This window comes from Myotis brandtii, unplaced genomic scaffold, assembly GCF_000412655.1.
Source record: "Myotis brandtii unplaced genomic scaffold, ASM41265v1 scaffold31, whole genome shotgun sequence".
Taxonomy (NCBI): Eukaryota; Metazoa; Chordata; class Mammalia; order Chiroptera; family Vespertilionidae; genus Myotis; species Myotis brandtii.
Window position 1 is genome coordinate 2,389,566 of NW_005361873.1, and position 19,102 is coordinate 2,408,667.

General features: G+C 35.0%; 1 protein-coding gene across 7 annotated transcripts in view; it reads left to right on the forward strand.

Moving 5' to 3' along the window:
* The window catches only part of DOPEY1 (dopey family member 1), an 86,949-nt gene that overhangs the window by 63,365 nt on the left and 4,482 nt on the right, over positions 1-19,102 (forward strand). For 6 of the 7 annotated variants that reach the window (XM_005869935.2, XM_005869937.2, XM_014542652.1 and 3 more), the window contains 12 exons: positions 1,682-1,737; positions 2,871-2,975; positions 10,220-10,286; positions 10,439-10,583; positions 10,757-10,836; positions 11,706-11,815; positions 12,070-12,219; positions 12,363-12,424; positions 13,761-13,913; positions 14,940-15,076; positions 16,113-16,168; positions 17,149-17,313. In XM_005869935.2, the coding sequence (XP_005869997.1) occupies positions 1,682-1,737; positions 2,871-2,975; positions 10,220-10,286; positions 10,439-10,583; positions 10,757-10,836; positions 11,706-11,815; positions 12,070-12,219; positions 12,363-12,424; positions 13,761-13,913; positions 14,940-15,076; positions 16,113-16,168; positions 17,149-17,313 (1,286 nt within the window). Of the gene's footprint in view, positions 1-1,681; positions 1,738-2,870; positions 2,976-10,219; positions 10,287-10,438; positions 10,584-10,756; positions 10,837-11,705; positions 11,816-12,069; positions 12,220-12,362; positions 12,425-13,760; positions 13,914-14,939; positions 15,077-15,358; positions 15,895-16,112; positions 16,169-17,148; positions 17,314-19,102 lie in introns of those variants that run through there. The other variant, XM_014542653.1, reaches the window with a different exon arrangement.

The window sequence follows — 19,102 nt, forward strand, 5'->3', positions numbered from 1 at the left end:
TTTTCTTTCTTCAGTGTCTTATAATTTTCAAAGTACAGGTCTTTTACATCCTTGGTTAAATTTATCCCTATGTATTTTTTATGCACTTGTAAATGGGATTGTTTTCTTACTTTCTCTTTTTGATAATTTATTATTGGTGTATAAAATGCAACCGATTTCTGAATATTTATTTTGTGTCCTACCACTTTACTGAATTTATCAGTTTGAATAGTTTTTTGATGGAATCTTTAATATTCTCTATATAAAGTATCATGTTATCTGCAAATAATGACAGTTTTTCTTCTTCCTTTCAAATTGGATCGCCTTTTATTTCTTTTTCTTGTCTGATAGTTGTGGCTAGGACTTTCAGTACTATGTTGAATAAGAGTATGAAAGTGGGCATCCCTGTCTTGTTCCTCAAAATGAATCTCTTAATTCTGTAAACTTCTCATGTTTTGCTATAACTTTAGTTCTAGTCAGTGTCATTTCTTGATCATGTACAAGACTATCTTCGAAGAGCTACAGAAAATGAATGACACAATCTCTGCATTCATAGTGCACTGTCTTTAATTAGGCAGACATGAAATTCTGCAAGTAGTAAAATTATGGCCTCTTTACTTTTTCTGCTTTTAATTTTAGCAATATTAAGAGGTCATATTTTCTTAGAAATTATTTATTAACTGCAAACATTAGACTTCAGGCCATTCAAAAGAGACCTAATCACATCCATGAAAGAATTATTACACAGATCTGAAAATCTTGAAATTTTTTCCTTGATTTACCAATAGGGAAAGTGTGCTTGCATATGTAAATAGCCAATGTTCTTATCTTTTTAATACTTTTCTTACTATTCTGAAATCACCTCTGGGGCATTTGTGATAGGATTTTAAATTTGCCTGTGAACGCTCAATTCAGCATAATATTTTCAGCATCTACTTGTACCAAATATTGGGCTAAGTGTGCAGGATATGAAAACAAGAGCACATTTCACACACAACACACACACACACACACACACACACACACACCACCTGCTGCCCCTCTGTTCTCACTCTACTAAGTTCTGAGTAGATTAGATACTTCATTTTCTTTGTGATAAAAGGGGAAAACTTCAAGGGAATATTTGCTACTGAAAAGGGAACAAATTGGTAAATGTCAGTGGTCAACAGTTTCATTTTCTTACCTAGTATTAATTTCTAAGTACAGGTGTTTCTTTTTATTATATGTTTCACTCAGCACTATTTTTAGGTAAAGACTACATTTTAGATATTAGGCGTTGTTCCCAAATTTAACTAACTATATTAATTTAACAGAAATGTGTGATAAGATAAATTAAAAGCACATTTTATAAAAATATCTCAACTTAATTCTGATAGCACCAACTAAGCATAAGGTAATTAAAATAAAACTAGATTTGGTACTTACAGAGTAATTCGATCATTTAAAAGTAATAGCTAGAGTGGTAGGGTAGGAATTTAGAATCTTTCTATTCTTTCCATTTTCAACTTTTTAAATAGCTCGAGTTTTTCCCATATTAAATGAAAGAGCTGCATGGTTTTGTTTTGTTTTTATGACAAATTTGTGTTTGATTTTGTTTTGTTCTTTAATTAAAAATTGGCAGTAAAATACAGAGTAGTTGCAACAATGAAAAAGCAAAGGCAGCATTTTTCTTCACTGTAAAATTGATTTCTTTTGTTTATAGAAACATCTTTCTTTGGAAGTCTGCATGCTTCAGTTTTTCTATGCTTATATTCAAAGGTAAGATAACTGATGTGGATCTCTCCGTACTGTATTAGCAATGTGTAAAAGTTAGGAAATATAGGAGAAAAGCACCTGAATTCTTTCAAAAAATTGCTATTTCTTCCCCCTAAAACTAAAAGAACAAATGCTAGAAACAGAAACATTGTTTCTGGATATATTAATACAAGTCATTGGATATCTTCATGACACAGCCTAAAACGTGAAGACCTATGTGTATTTAAGATACACTGGGTGTTAAAACACTGAATTGTAAGAAAATTATTTAAATATAAATAAAAAGCTGAGTCCTACTATTGAAACCATGCCTACTGCCACTGAATTTATTATTATTTTTATATAGGTGAATATGTGGTAGCTTAATATGATTTTTTAAATGTTAGTAATAATAATATGAAAATATATTTTTGTTATGGCATTCCAATTTTCCATTTAGCTAACCCCTGAATAGAAAGTTGGTTGACTTCAATTTTGATAAAATTCTTACTGGAGAACTTGAATCCTTATCCTCTGTTATAGGGTAATTTGGTTTTAATCACCAAGCATGGCATCATTTTGTGGTCTATGACAGACATTATTATAAATTAGGTTGTATGGTGTATTAAAACTCGTTGTGGCTGCCTAAAATCTAAACTTCGACACATAGAGGTGTTAGGGTTAAGATCAGACAGACACAAGATAATTTCCCTATAGGTGAGAGACTGATGTTCAGGGTAGGTTAACAGGTCTCCCAAAGATGAGACAGACTCATGGGTGAAGAAAAAAGAACTAGTAAAGGAGAGAAGTGGTGAGAACAGGATAGGGAGTAGGTGACTATGATGTTAGTAATAAAAATGAGATTTCAGTTGTATTTTAGTTTTGAGAGTCCATGTGTTAAAAACAGGGTCTCTACAGCAAAATTTCTAGACTAATAAATTGTACTGGGTATTAAATGTATTTGATTTTCTTTTTATGTAACAGTAGAAAAAAGAAAGCTTCTAGGGATTTTGTTCTCTTATAGTCTATAAAGATTTAGGGAATGTTTTAAGAAATTATGAGAATTTGTTAAAGACTATTAGTGAAATTATAAAGAAAATTAAAGTTTACTGTGGATTTCTATATATGTATATATAAAAAATATATTTATCTTGCAGAATTCCAGTGCCCAATTTAGTGGATAGCTGGGCATCACTTTTGATCCTACTGAAAGACTCTATACAACTGAGTCTTCCAGCCCCAGGGCAGTTCCTTATTCTTGGGTAAGCAATTTCACTTAAAAATATTATCTATAATAATAAAAGTGTGATATGCTAATTAGACCGGATGACCTTCTGGACGAAGCCACGGCAGCGGGGACCAAGGCAGCTGCCAAGGTGGCAGGAGCCGAGCTCCTTGCACGAATTTTGTGCATTGGGCCTCTAGTTTTGAATAAAAGAAGAATGTTCATTGTCTTAATTGCTATATATCAGATGTTTTGGGTGATCATGTGATCTCTACCTTCTCAAAGAATTCTCAAAGTATAAAACTAGATGTATAGCATGAGGCCTGTAAATAAAGGAGTGGGCAGGGATGGAGAAATCATGTTTATACATATACAAAATGTAAATGTGCTAGTGTAAAACTTACAACACTAGTTATTTCATGAGGAGAGACTGTGGATTAAAAGGGAAGGGGGAGACATGAACCAGGAGGTCACAGTTCAATTTCCAGTCAGGGCACATGCCTGGGTTTTGGACTCAATCCCCAATAGGAGTGTGCAGGAGGTAACCAATCAGTGATTCTCTCTCATCATTGATGTTTCTATCTCTCTTTCCATCTCCCTTCCTCATTCTGAAATCAATAAAAATATATTTAAAAAATAAAAAGGGGGAAGGGGTGAGTAGGATAGCTGAAGTGGACTGCATAGAGGAGGGTCATTTGAGTTCAAGGCCCTGAGCATAAACAGATTTGGAAAAGTAATTTTCCTGATTTATGTTACTAGTTTGTATGATTATTTGATAAATTCCAGTCATCCTTGCTTAACTTCAAGCACCATGATTTCATGGACATTGTTTTTTTGCTTACCATTATTCTTGGTTCACAATAAATACTTAATCTGTGAATGGAGATGGTAGGAACAGAAAGCTTTCTTTCTATGAGGTTGTAGGAGACAGGAAGCGGAAGGTATATTGGGCAAGATACCTTGTCTGATTTGGTTACAGAGTAGGGCACAGGCAGTGGAATGGGAGATGGATGAAAAGGGAGATGGGAGCTAGATAGAGAAGCACTTTGCATTTTAGCTTAAAAGGTTTGGTCTTAGATAGGGGTGGACCAATTGTAGGTGTTGAAGAGAGATGTGACTGACAAGTTAGTAGGAGGATGGATCAAAGGGGAAAGAGGATGGACTAGGAATTATGTTTCAAGTGGGACTTAGGGAATATGAACTATTGATGGGAGTGAAAGAACAGGACAAAGAAGAAGAAAAAGGGGTCAGCAAAGGAGATAGAAAGGCAGATACCAGAAAGTGAGAAGAAAACCAGATATATTCAGTGTTTTAAAACAGAGAAGTTAAGAGGACATAAGTAATACCAGAAAGATTAAGGAAGAAGAGGATAAATAAGAGGCTATAATTATTGATGATTTGGAGAGGGTTGGTGATTTAGGGGAAAGGAATTTGGCAAGATAGTAAGCACAGATGTGAACAGCAAAGGATTAGAATGAGAAAGTAAGTGTGGGTTATTCTTTGAAGGTGTTTAATCATGAAAAGGAATACATTATGAGGTAGCAAGAGGAAATGTGATTCAAAGGTCATATTAATGGTAAGGAAGACCTGAGGACCTTGACTTGTTACTAGCAAAGATTCTGAAGTTGTACAAATCCTAGCTCCTTTACTTCTTAGCTGTGTGCCCTTGGACACGTCACTTAATAACATGGGGATGATAATGGTGCCTGTTATAGAGTTGTTATGAGGATTAAATGAGTTAAATATTTGTTAAAATCTTAAATAGTGCCTGGCCTCTTTTAGTAAGATGGTCTTCAGTAAGTGTAATGTAAGTGGAGAGTGACAGCAGATTCTAGAGAGAATCTCCTTGATAGCACCAGATTCCAGAGACAGCAGGGAAGGAATGGAAAGCATTGAAGGGCACCAAGTCTAAAAGTGAGAAAAAAGGATGCATTTTCTCTAAGACATTGCCACTCAAAGGTTGACCCTTTAACTAGCAGCATTGGAATCAGCTGGGATCTTGTTAGAAATGTGGAATCATAGGCTCTACCCCAGACCACTCCCCAATCAGAATCTTTATTTAAACAAGATTCCCACATGATTTAGTACACATTTAAAGTTTAAAAAGGACTGCTTAAGACATAAGGGGGAAAAGAAAGGAAATAAACGTTTTCACATTACCTCAGATAGTCTAATGGTGTCATTAGTAGTCAATGATAGCCAATATGTTATCACACTGAATGGATAAATTCAACCAGTAGCAAAGAACTTCAATCTACTAGTCAGCCTCTGTAGCCATGACACTGATTTAATGTATGTGATTGTGTGATTCTATATACATAGACTTACCTTCTACCCTTATTGTCCTTAAGGGAACTAGCAGTTCTGGTTTGGCAGCTAATGGTGTAGAAAATTTTGAAGTGGAGAAGAAGGAAGTTGAGGGTTCTTCAGTAAGATGACCTCATGTTTCCTAGTAATTGTGGGACTGTAGTCTTCCAACAGGAAGCAGAGAGAAGGTGGAGCAACAGAGCTGAGAGCTTGAAGAGAGTGGATCAGCCTGTAGTAGCTGGGTAACGTTGACTGCCCAGCCACAGCGAGCTAGAGATCCTGCTTGAGAATTTCAGGGATCAAAATGATCCCTGGATCCTCATGCTATTTTCTAAATAAAAAAACTGAAGGGTTTTGGAGATTGAAGGTATAATAAAAAGAACAGTGGACTTGATGTCTGCAATTCCTGGAACAGAAGTTAAGATTACCCATGTGTATGATTTTATTTTTTAAAATATATTTTTACTGATTTCAGAGAGGAAGGGAGAGGGGAAAGAGAGATAGAAACATCAATGATGGAGAGAATCATTGATCGGCTGCCTTCTACACACTCCCTACTGGAGATCCAGCCTGCAACCTAGGCATGTGCCCTTGATCTGAATTGACCCTGGGACCCTTCAGTCCAAAAGCCAATATTCTATGCACTGAGCAAAACCAGAAAAGGCCCCATGTGTATGATTTTAGTAATGAGAGATGTAATTACTAGAAATCAAACATTCTAATGAAGTTTTCTGGTTCTTATATTTTAAGCTCTACTTCCAACCCTAATCTCTGTTACCTTGGGTACATCAATAAACCTCTCCAAGGCTATTTTTCTATCAAGCAGTAATATCTGCCCTACCCACCTCTGTACTGTTTTAAGGCTCAACGAGGGAATATATGTACAGTTGTTTGAATCATCACCAAATAACCCTGCTGGCGAATTTCATTAAAATTTAAGAACATCTATTATGACTTGTAGCTTCTCCCTTACAAAATTTACTGTTTTCTCAACTACCTTTTCTTTCTCAGTTCTCAGATACTGAAGGATCCTATCTGCTCCTCAATATGTGTGTACATTGAGCATTTACACACAAAAAATTGGACATGTTCGGTTATACTAGAAACTTACTCCCCTTTTTAAACTTCTGGTTGTTTATATATTTTTCCCAACCATCCCACTGATTCTTTAAAAAGTTCCAATTATAAAATAGAAATCAACATGAGGATTACTCTTCAATATAACTTTACATTTGAGTTTGAAAATAATTATGCATATAATTTATCTTAATAAAACCAAGTCAAAATAAATATTGAGTGGAATAGCTTAGCAAACAATGGAAATGGAAACATTTTAATTTAATCTATTATTTATTATATATATAATATTACATATTATATATACACATGCAGGGTAAGAACCATTTCTATGTCACAATTTAAAATTGGTGGGGTTTAGGTGTGGTTTTTTGTTTTTTCTTTTTACTTTTTGGTTGATGTATAAAACACATACAGAAAAACATACAAATAATTAAGTACACAACTCCACAAATTATTATAAAGTAAACACACAAGTGTATAATAATGAGTCTAAATTCAGAAATAAAACACCATATTTCCCCTAAGGTCCCTTCCCAATTACTGTCCTTTCCCTTCTCCCCAAAGATAACCACTATTCTGACTTCTAACACCACAGATAAATTTTGCTTCCTTTGTGAACCATAAGTATAACATTTATTTTGTGTCTGCTTCCTTCACACGTTAGTAAGATTCATCCATGTAATTTCATGTAGTTAGTTATTCATGATCATCGAGGAAGGGAGAGGGGAAAGAGAGATAGAAACATCAATGATGGAGAGAATCATTGATCGGCTGCCTTCTACACACTCCCTACTGGAGATCCAGCCTGCAACCTAGGCATGTGCCCTTGATCTGAATTGAACCTGGGACCCTTCAGTCCACAAGCCAATATTCTATGCACTGAGCAAAACCAGAAAAGGCCCCATGTGTATGATTTTAGTAATGAGAGATGTAATTACTAGAAATCAAACATTCTAATGAAGTTTTCTGGTTCTTATATTTTAAGCTCTACTTCCAACCCTAATCTCTGTTACCTTGGGTACATCAATAAACCTCTCCAAGGCTATTTTTCTATCAAGCAGTAATATCTGCCCTACCCACCTCTGTACTGTTTTAAGGCTCAACGAGGGAATATATGTACAGTTGTTTGAATCATCACCAAATAACCCTGCTGGCGAATTTCATTAAAATTTAAGAACATCTATTATGACTTGTAGCTTCTCCCTTACAAAATTTACTGTTTTCTCAACTACCTTTTCTTTCTCAGTTCTCAGATACTGAAGGATCCTATCTGCTCCTCAATATGTGTGTACATTGAGCATTTACACACAAAAAATTGGACATGTTCGGTTATACTAGAAACTTACTCCCCTTTTTAAACTTCTGGTTGTTTATATATTTTTCCCAACCATCCCACTGATTCTTTAAAAAGTTCCAATTATAAAATAGAAATCAACATGAGGATTACTCTTCAATATAACTTTACATTTGAGTTTGAAAATAATTATGCATATAATTTATCTTAATAAAACCAAGTCAAAATAAATATTGAGTGGAATAGCTTAGCAAACAATGGAAATGGAAACATTTTAATTTAATCTATTATTTATTATATATATAATATTACATATTATATATACACATGCAGGGTAAGAACCATTTCTATGTCACAATTTAAAATTGGTGGGGTTTAGGTGTGGTTTTTTGTTTTTTCTTTTTACTTTTTGGTTGATGTATAAAACACATACAGAAAAACATACAAATAATTAAGTACACAACTCCACAAATTATTATAAAGTAAACACACAAGTGTATAATAATGAGTCTAAATTCAGAAATAAAACACCATATTTCCCCTAAGGTCCCTTCCCAATTACTGTCCTTTCCCTTCTCCCCAAAGATAACCACTATTCTGACTTCTAACACCACAGATAAATTTTGCTTCCTTTGTGAACCATAAGTATAACATTTATTTTGTGTCTGCTTCCTTCACACGTTAGTAAGATTCATCCATGTAATTTCATGTAGTTAGTTATTCATGATCATCGCTGTTTAGTATTTCATTGTATGAATATGCCACAGTTTATCTCTGTTGCTGGACATTTTTCTTTTTTTTTTTATTGCTTAAAGTATGACGAAGAGTATTACATATGTCTCCTTTCCTCCCCACCCCCTTGACATTCCCCCGGCCTCTCCTACCCCCCAGTGGCTTGTGTCCATTGGTTATGCTTATATGCATGCATACAAGTCCTTCGGTTGAGATCTGCCGCCCCCCAACCCTCTCTGGCCTTCCCGCTGTAGTTTGACAGTCTGTTCGATGCTGCTCTGCCTCTGTATCTATTTTTGTTCATCAGTTTATAATGGTCTTTATTATCCATAAATGAGTGAGATCATGTGGTATTTTTCTTTCATTGACTGGCTTATTTCACTTAGCATAATGCTCTCCAGTTCCATCCATGCTGTTGCAAATGGTAAGAATTCCTTCTTTTTTACAGCAGCATAGTATTCCATCGTGTAGATGTACCACAGTTTTCTAATCCATTCATCTACTGATGGGCACTTAGGCTGTTTCCAAATCTTAGCTATGGTGAATTGTGCTGCTATGAACATAGGGGTGCATAGATCCTTTCTGATTGGTGTTTCTGGTTTCTTGGGATATATTCCTAGAAGTGGGATCACAGGGTCAAATGGGAGTTCCATGTTTTGTTTTTTGAGGAAACTCCATACTGTCTTCCATAGTGGCTGCACCAGTCTGCATTCCCACCAGCAGTGCACAAGTGTTCCTTTTTCTCCACATCCTCTCCAGCACTTGTCATTTGTTGATTTGTTGATGATAGCCATTCTGACAGGTGTGAAATGGTACCTCATTGTTGTTTTGATTTGCATCTCTCAGATGATTAGCGACTTTGAGCATGTTTTCATATGTCTCTTGGCTTTCTGAATGTCCTCTTTTGAAAGGTGTCTATTTAGGTCCTTTGCCCATTTTTTGATTGGATTGTTTATCTTCCTTTTGTTAAGTTGTATGAGTTCCCTATAAATTTTGGAGATTAGGCCCTTATCAGATATAATGTTGGCAAATATGTTCTCCCATGTAGTGGGCTTTCTTGTTGTTTTGTTGATGGTTTCTTTTGCTGTGCAGAAACTTTTTATTTTGATGTAGTCCCATTTGTTCATTTTCTCTTTAGTTTCAACTGCCCTAGGAGCTGTATCAGTGAAGAAATTGCTTTGGCATATGTCTGAGATTTTGTTGCCTTTGGATTCTTCTAGAATTTTTATGGTTTCCTGTCGTACATTTAAGTCCTTTATCCATTTTGAGTTTATTCTTGTGTATGGTGTAAGTTGGTGGTCTAGTTTCATTTTCTTGCATATATCTGTCCAATTTTCCCAACACCATTTATTGAAGAGACTGTCTTGACTCCATTATGTTCTTGCCTCCTTTGTCAAATATTAATTGAGCATATTGGTTCGGGTCAATTTCTGGGTTCTCTATTCTATTCCATTGATCTATATGTCTGTTCTTGTGCCAGTACCAGGCAGTTTTGAGAACAGTGGCTTTGTAATACATCTTGATATCAGGTGTTGAGATCCCACCTACTTTGTTCTTCTTTCTCAGGATCGCTGCAGCTATTCGGGGCCTTTTTTTATTCCAGATGAATTTTTGGAGAGTTGGACATTTTTCTTCTTTCCAGTTTTTGGCTTTTGCAAATAATGCTGTTACGTGAACATCCTGGGACATATCTTTTCATGGAATATTCTTATGTATTTCATCTGAGTCATAGGATATAATATATATAATCATTAAACATACAAAACAGAAATTGAGGCCACAAAGTCACTTGCTTACTGTGAGAAATTAGATTGCATCATTTTCTTTAATATTTCCGTTTTGTTTTGTTTTGTTTTTGGCTCCTTTAGGGTTCTGAATGAGTTTATTATGAAAAACCCTAGTTTGGAAAATAAAAAAGACCAAAGAGACCTTCAGGTAAGGCATTCTGAATTGAGGACTGTTGCCCAAACTCTGTTTCTCAGTGTCATCAACACTAAAATGGAAAGGTCAAATAATGTTGTCTGTGAAGTTTCATGTGCCTGTATATATGTACATATATTTATAGTGGTTTTTTCTTGTTTCTTTAGGATGTGACTCATAAAATAGTGGATGCAATTGGGGCAATTGCTGGTTCTTCTTTGGAACAGACAACATGGCTACGCCGGAATCTTGAAGTTAAGCCTTCTCCCAAAATAACGGTGGACGGAACTACTCTGGAATCTGATGTTGAAGGTATCGATATCAAACATTTAGGCTTATATGTGTAGGTGTATATTCACTAAGAAATCATTGCAGCTATTACTAGAAATACCACATAATCATCCCTTTTCCCTCACATTTAGCAAGTAGCTTTCTTAGTAGAAAAAGATCTAACTTTATCTTTACCTGCATCTTCTCTTATTTAGATATGTTATCACCTGCACTGGAAACGTCAAACATAGCTCCTTCTCTATATAGTGTCCACGCACTGACATTACTTTCTGAGGTAAATATTTTTAAGTTTTTAAAAATGAACTTTCAAGTAAAAAGTTTCACAAATATTAGCAAGTAATTCTTAGAGTTTTTAATTTGAATAATCATTTTGTACTTATAGAAATCACTGTATAGAATAAAGTTGTATAGCATAAAGTTTGAATTTGTATTCAGGTTATTTAGTTTTTAAAATATTAGTGATAATAACCTTAGATTTTGCTCAACTTCCCAAATACTATTTTTTAAAAGTGTACTTTTTATAAAAAGATAAGTGCTTTTGTATCATAGTATGGTAGGGAGGGGTAGAGATGATATAATAATGCTTGCCACTATAGAGTATTTTACAGTATACCAAACATTTTTATATGCATCCTCTGACATGCTCTTTTTTATATCCTGTTATATAGTCTTGCAGGTCATTTTTGTTCCCCCTTTTCAGATGTGGATACTGAGCCTCACAAGGATTAGAACAATATGATTCAAATCAAATAGCTATTAATTGACAGAGTTGGGACTTGAGCATTTGAATTAATTTGGTTGTTTTTACCCCAAGCCTCCTTTAACTGGGTCAGGAAAAGAGAATGCTGAGTTTTTAGTCTTAAATTTACTATTTACTCACTCACATTAAAAGTACCTTGACCTCTCTTTTTCTATACTTCCCTATCTCGGTTAGAAATAGTAAAATTTGCTCATATTTATATATCCTATAGTAATAATGAACAAAAAAAGCAAATAGTATCAAACTATTCATATAAAAATGGCTTAGGTAGATCTTATTTTAGATTTTTCTAATTCTAAGGTATTCTAGGTTTTTTCTTAAAGATGAAAATCACCTCTGAATGCTCTTAGCTTATACTTCACTTCTTTTTTTTATTTTTTTAGGTTTTGGCTCATCTTTTGGATATGGTTTTCTATAGTGATGAAAAAGAACGAGTTATTCCTTTACTTGTAAATATTATGCATTATGTTGTGCCCTACCTCCGAAATCACAGGTACTATTATTATTTAAGTAGATTTATTAGTTAATTCATAGCTTATTCAAAGCAAATTAATTCCTTTATTGCCATTATTTGAATTACCACAAAATGACATTATTTTTACCTTGAATTATAATGATAAAAAAATTTATCTTATGGTGCTTTCTGTTTCCTATCATTGTTTTAGGTAACTGTGAACATTAATGAATAACTTACTATGATGATTAAAATGATAACACATAGGTTAAGGTGGTTTTCCTTCCTCCTAGTGCACATAATGCCCCTAGTTACCGAGCCTGTGTCCAGCTGCTCAGCAGTCTTAGTGGGTATCAGTACACCCGGAGAGCCTGGAAAAAAGAAGCCTTTGACCTCTTTATGGATCCCAGTTTCTTTCAGATGGATGCCTCTTGTGTTAATCAGTAAGTCATTGTCTAGCTTTTATTCAACATGATAATGCATCTCATAAAGTCTGTTGAAATGAATTACTATCCTGCAAAGAACACTTTTTAATAATAATAACAACAAAATCTTAATTACATATCTTAATCCTTGTCTTTTTTAGTTGGAGAGCAATTCTGGACAATCTGATGACACATGATAAGACAACATTTAGAGATTTGATGAGTGAGTATTAAGGGATGACAATCTAAGCAGTGTCTTTCCTGTATATAATCTATTCTTATTTACTTTGCTCTTTTTAGACACTACTAGTTATACTTCGCTCTTTGTCAAGTTATACTTAGTACCCTATAGGAATATAATATTAAAACTCAAAGAGGACAGCATAGTGATAATTAATAAGTAAAACTATTTGACCATGTTTCTGTAAATTGTTTCCTTAGACCACAGCGTAGAACCTAGCACATAGTAAGCACCCAATAAGAAATTGTTGAAGAAATGAAAGAGTGCCAGGTTGGGAGGCAGGTAAATGCAGGCAGTTGGAGCCAAACTATGGGACAAGTCATTCAAAATCCTGGGGCTCTGTTTAACTCCTCTGAAGGAAGAAAGAGGGGCCAAAATAGGTTGGAATCACTCTCTATCCCCTTTCTATTCTATCTTGATTGGTTTTATATATTTATATATTGTAATATTTCATCTGAAGAAAAAGGCTCTTTAAAAATGTTTTTAAGTTTGGAAGTTACTAAATGTTTTTTAAGTTTGGAAGTTACTAAGCTAATGACCTTAAATAGCAGCGAAGTTGGGTGAGTCTGTATGATTCTGCTCAAGTTCTTAAACACAAACTACAGTCCCCTTCCAGAAAATAAAGGAGCAGCATATTCTCGCTTCTCTACTTTTCACTGCGTTGTTTTAAGGTTCAGATTCATCCATTCAACAAATATTTATTAAAAGACAAAAATGGGCCCGGCATTATGCTAACCTTAGTCACATTAATAAGATTATTTTCGGGAATAAGTAAGAAGCTGTGAAGGAAATAGAACAATGCAATACATTTTAAGTAACAGCTAAAGGGCTCATATTTGAGGTGAAACTAAAGAAGCCATGAGATGTCCTAAGGGCAGAGTATTTCTGGAATAGGAACAAAAACTATAAAGGTCTTGGGTGGGAACAAGCTTGGTGAGTTCAAGGAAAAGCAAGCAAGACAGTGTGGTTGCAGAAGAGTGAGTAGGGAATGAGTGACAACACATAAGAAAGGAGAGCAAGGTAGGCCAGGCCAGAAATTAGGGAGATGGCATAAAATATTAAAGGGTTTATAAAATGGCATTGTTAGTAATCTTACCTTCAGAAACTTATACTTCTAAATTTTCTGTCTCTCCACATCACAGTTCCTACACAAATCTGGCTTGTGTATGTAGGGGGGATGCCAGTCCCCACCTCTGCCCGAGAGAGAAGCCCAAGTTCTCTACCCTAGGTTCCTTCCACTCTTGATCTAGCCATTTTTAAAAACAAATAATGATCTGGCTGACTATATCACAACCTCTCACACGCTTTCTGTTTTCAGCTCGTGTGGCTGTGGCTCAAAGTAGTTCACTTAATCTCTTTGCAAACCGGGATGTGGAGCTTGAGCAGAGAGCTATGCTTCTCAAAAGATTAGCATTTGCTATTTTTAGCAGTGAAATTGACCAGTACCAGAAATATCTTCCAGATATACAAGGTAAATAGTGGAAACTATTTTATTTACCTTCCAAACTGGAGGGCTTTTTGCTTCTTAGAAAATACTTTCCTTAAGTTGTAATATGGGGTGAAATAATACCAAGTATAGGTAGATCAAAAATGTTGTAGAATTAGAAATTCATTCTATTGAAACAATAAAAAATATCACTAGTATGTAAAAGCAATCAAACACTGAGTTTGTAGAATGTTTGTAAAGTAGTTCCTTTTGTTATTTGACCTACATTTCCTAGGTATTCATATTTGAGGATGAGGTGTAAGACTTTTGCTGTGGGCAGTATTAGCATTTTTAAATTGTGGATAAGGGGTCTATATGCCTTTAAGCAGAGGACCAGAATACAGGCAGAGCCAGGAAATTTTGGCTGGAAGTAACATTTCAAGTCTGTAGTCTAGGGTCAGGGTATGGAGTGAATAAGGTTTCAATAAACCTTCATGAAGGATGTCAGTGCACTTCATGCACCCGGGGATGAACTTGCCCTGAGGCAGAATTGTTTGCTGCTCTGTCAGTGCGCTTGGCAGCCACCAGCCACAGCAGCTGGCCTGGGGAGGGGGCTGGCTTGACAGTTGCCATCTCCTCAGTGAAATTATTTCTCTCTCAGAAGATAGTGACTCCTTCCTGACCCCTTGTATCTGAAGTCGCATATATAGCACCCACACTGTTTGTGCTGTCATTCAAAGGTCGACTAGATCAGGGCTACTCAAAGTGGACCCGTACAGACATTTACAGTAAGCATTTTTTAACATTTTAACAATTTGACAGAATCTGTTGATTCTAATAAGAAGAAAATGGCATTTGTATTTTTATATATTTTTCTTTATGATTTTTCTAATAATTCATTTTTATTATAGTTTACAAAAGTATCAACCTGCAGGATATTAGAAATCTTGTAAAGAGTTGGTCCTTCACCACAGAAAGTTTGAGCAAAACTAGACTAGATTATATAGAAAAGTTTTACATTAAAATGATTCTAGTTATTTAGGTATTGACCATTTGCTGCATTTCTTTCAGAGAGATTAGTGGAGAGTCTCCGTTTGCCCCAAGTGCCAACTCTTCACTCTCAAGTGTTCCTCTTCTTCAGAGTGTTGCTTTTAAGAATGTCTCCACAACATCTTACCTCACTCTGGCCTACCATGATTACAGAACTTGTAAGTTCATTTTTGTTCAATCAATTTATAATAAATCATAGAGCACCGCGGGTAGTGTCAACATGCTTACTATATAAAAACTAATTTTGAAAGAGACTTGAACTCTAGTTGCCTTTTCTGACAATTTTAACATTGGAAAATAGTAAAACAAGTCAGATTACCTCTCCATACGGCTTAAACTTCCTAATATACAGCATTAATATTAGCTACTTGTAAATCGTTACTTTGTCTGATCTGGTTTAATTCAATCTCTTCTACACTAAATGTTTAACTTTGTCACAGCTGCCAGGCCTGGTTCCCACCTGTGGCAGCACCTCTAGAGCGATGAGGTGGTGTAGCTGTATTTAAATGGACTGACATAAGGCACGTACTCACTCTAAAATGCAGCACTTGCTCTAGTTAAGCTGGCTTCAGAGAGACTCTCCCAAACAGAGAATCTTCCCCCTACACTAATCCATTCCTCTCCCCAAACCATACCCTGTCACCCTCATCTGAGGGAGTTGGGGAAAGGGAGATGAATAAAGAAAGAGAAAAGAATGCACAGCTCTGACAACCCAGCATTTACAATTTCCCCACAAAGAAATTGGTTTTAATATTTTTTTTTTTAGTAACTGTAACTCTGTTCCATATTCATCCAAACCAAAAGCATACCTTTATCTCAACTCTGCCAAATTATTAACAAGGCTCTGTGGTAAATTTCTAATTTTATTTTCAGAAACTAAATATAAAGATCCTGAAGTTGTTTCCTAAAATGTGTGGGGTTTTATTTATTGTTGAAAGTATTACAGATGTCCCCCTTTTTCCCCCAATTGACCCCCTCAACCCCACCCCCACCCTCTCCTCATGCCTTCACCACACTATTATCTGTGTCCTTGGGTTATGCATATATGCATACAAGTTCTTTGATTAATCTCTTCCTGCCCCCCCCCCTAAAATTTGTTTTTAGATTAATGAAAATGTAGCCTAAAGATAACTTGCAAGAAGGATTAAATCTCCAATTTGAAAAAACATTTAACATTTATTCCCCGGTCTTCAGGTACAGGTATTTTTACTGATGGAGCAGGAACTCACTGCTGATGAAGATATTTCACGGTAATATGTAATTCATTTCCATACATTCTTGACAACGTTTAGTATCCTAAAATCATCCAGAATGTTACTTAAAACTAAGAGAGTACAGGTACTGTTTTATCTAAGTACTTTATATACAGGGTGGGGGCAAAAGTAGGTTTACAGTTGTTCATATGGAAAATGTATAATAAATAATACAAGAATATTGCACTCACAGCTGTAAACCCACTTTTGCCACACCCTGTGTTTAGTCTGTTACTATCTACTTTATCATATTTGGATATATTTTCACTTATTCCTTGAGTACTTTAGACTGGATTAAACTATCAGTATTCACGGCCTTTGGCCTCTAGACACAAATTTTGTTTAAAGCTATATAATAGTGTTTCATGTACATGAGCCATATTGGTTTTGGTAGGTCAAATCTTGGCCACAACACATGCAGCAAAATGTATTATGGGAGGTAACCTGTCACTAAGTTATTCATGTCCAGATCTTCCAGATGATCTCACTTTAATGTATTATAATTTTATTCTTCTTAGTAGAGGCAGTTCATTGTATGACTAAATTTATTTTTATTTATATAGGGATTTTTGTACAAATAAGTTTATAAATTCAAAATTTCCTTTAAGACCATTATGTCTTGAGTATATTTTATTCTTTTGCAGTGCTCGGCTTATAAAAGAGTTTCCCGTACTAATAACTGCTTGTTATTATAGAAAGTCCTCCCCAATCCCTTGCAGAACAACACTGAGTTGTAGAGAGGTCTCTTGGTTTTAAAACTTTTGGGTGTAACATAGTAATTCTGTACTATTTTTATGTTCATAAAATTTAAAGAACAAAAGGTAATGTTTGAGACCAGCTAAATTATAGTCATAACTTTGCTTAGTAAGTACATTTTCAAATGATTATGAAAATATGAGTTGGCACTTTGAGGTTTTCCAGGAATTACCTGTTAGTAAACAGGTCCAGCTGCTGACAGCACTGTCTCCTGCTCACAGGACCTCAGGTCCCTCTGTGGCTGGTCTGGAGACAACCTACACAGGCGGCAATGGGTTTTCTACGTCGTATAACAGCCAGCGGTGGTTAAACCTCTATCTCTCTGCTTGCAAATTTTTGGATTTGGCCCTGGCATTGCCCTCTGAAAATCTTCCTCAGTTTCAGATGTAAGTAAAAGCAAGGATGTTTTAAATGGATATTCTGAAAATGCATTTGCTTTGGTCACTGATATTTAAGACTAATTTAAAAGTTTTTTGTATAAGTTGAAATATTTTTATTGAAGTATAATTCTTTTGAGGGATGAGAGAACAGACTTATTGGAAGTAAATTATTTCTATGGATATATTAAAATTAACAGAATATTCAGTCAACAAATTGAATGCCCTCTGGAAGCAGTGGGGAACATGACTCATCAGCTTCAAGTCCAGTGAAAGAGACATAAACACATGATGATTTGATAGCAAATGTGATCCAAGATGCTGTGAGGCCACACCACAGTGACCACTCCTGCCTTTGAGGGTCAGGCAGGCCATGAGGGCAGTGTTGTACTGAGGTGGTGAAGAGTGAGGGTTGAGGGGAGGTGCATGTGTGAAGACTTAGAAAGGAGTGAACTTGGTGTGTTGGAAATGTTGAAAGATTACTATTGCTGGAGCAGAACGTTGAAAGAAGAGGCTGGAATGGGACTGAATTATGAATTATATAGCCTTGTAAGCTATATGAGAGAATTTGCACTTTACCCTAAGGACAGTGGGAAGCCTCTGAAGCATATTAAGGAATGAAGTGCTGTTATCAGGTCAGGCTTGCATTTTAGAAATTTTACTGTGGCTGTAGTTTGAAGAAAAGACTGGAGATGGGCAAGACTGGAATGGAGGCTGTTTTATTCCAGATGAGAGTGAACTGCACTAGAGATGGCAGAGGGGAATAGGGAGAAAACTGATGTAAGTTCTCACAATGCCTTATTCGTAAGCACTCAATATTTAATTATGGTTTCTAACATTTAAATTTTTAATAGGCAAACTATATAAGATAGTTTCATCAAAATAGAGCTAAGATAATTTGAGAATTTATCCACATGATCAAATATGTTTCTATATATTGCTGTTCTTCTGGAATAAAATATTAAAATAAAGATATCAGGATCTTTCTATATTTGAACATTCTTAAATCTCCAAAAACTATTTCACAAGCTTACTTTTTATTAAATGTATTGGTAAGGACTATAAACTACTTGTAAATTAATTTTTTTTTTTTTTTGCATTTGAAAACCATATACATCTATTTCTTGATGAATTTCAGCGGTTGGGTATCTGTTAAAATGATGTTACTCCCAAAGAAATTCAGAAAAGGACAATAAGTAGAATTGTAGGAAAGTGGCTAAAATTAATTAGGATGCTTATCTTCACAAAGGTGATAGAAGCTATACTCTTTAGGGCTTGAGGAAGAACATTAAGTAGTATACTTACGGTGTTGACTTTTTAGCTTCCATGATGAGAACCAAAATGAGTTTATCCTCTTGTCAAAATACAATTACTAGAAAGGGATGAAATATGCTCTAGTAGTAACTATAGTTTTTTAAAAAGTACTAGGTCTTTTAAAAAAAATCTATATAAAGCAGAGTAACATGGCAATTTAATCTTAAAAGAGTAATATCTTTCTAAGCATAACATGTATTTCAGACATCCAAAATATTTGATAATTTAACTACATAATAAAATTAAGTCTGTATGGCTAAAAGATACCATGTTTAAAAGGCAGCAATGAGTTGGGAAGAGATATTTGCACTGTATATGATAAAAGTCCAATTCGCTTTATTGTAAAAGTCAATAACCCAATAGAAAAATGGGCCAATGAGAGATTAGTAGTTCATAGAAAAGGAATGGTTTCTCAACGTAGGAAAAGGTGCCCAGACATACTCATAAGAGTAATTCCAATTAAAATTGTAAATAAACATCAGAA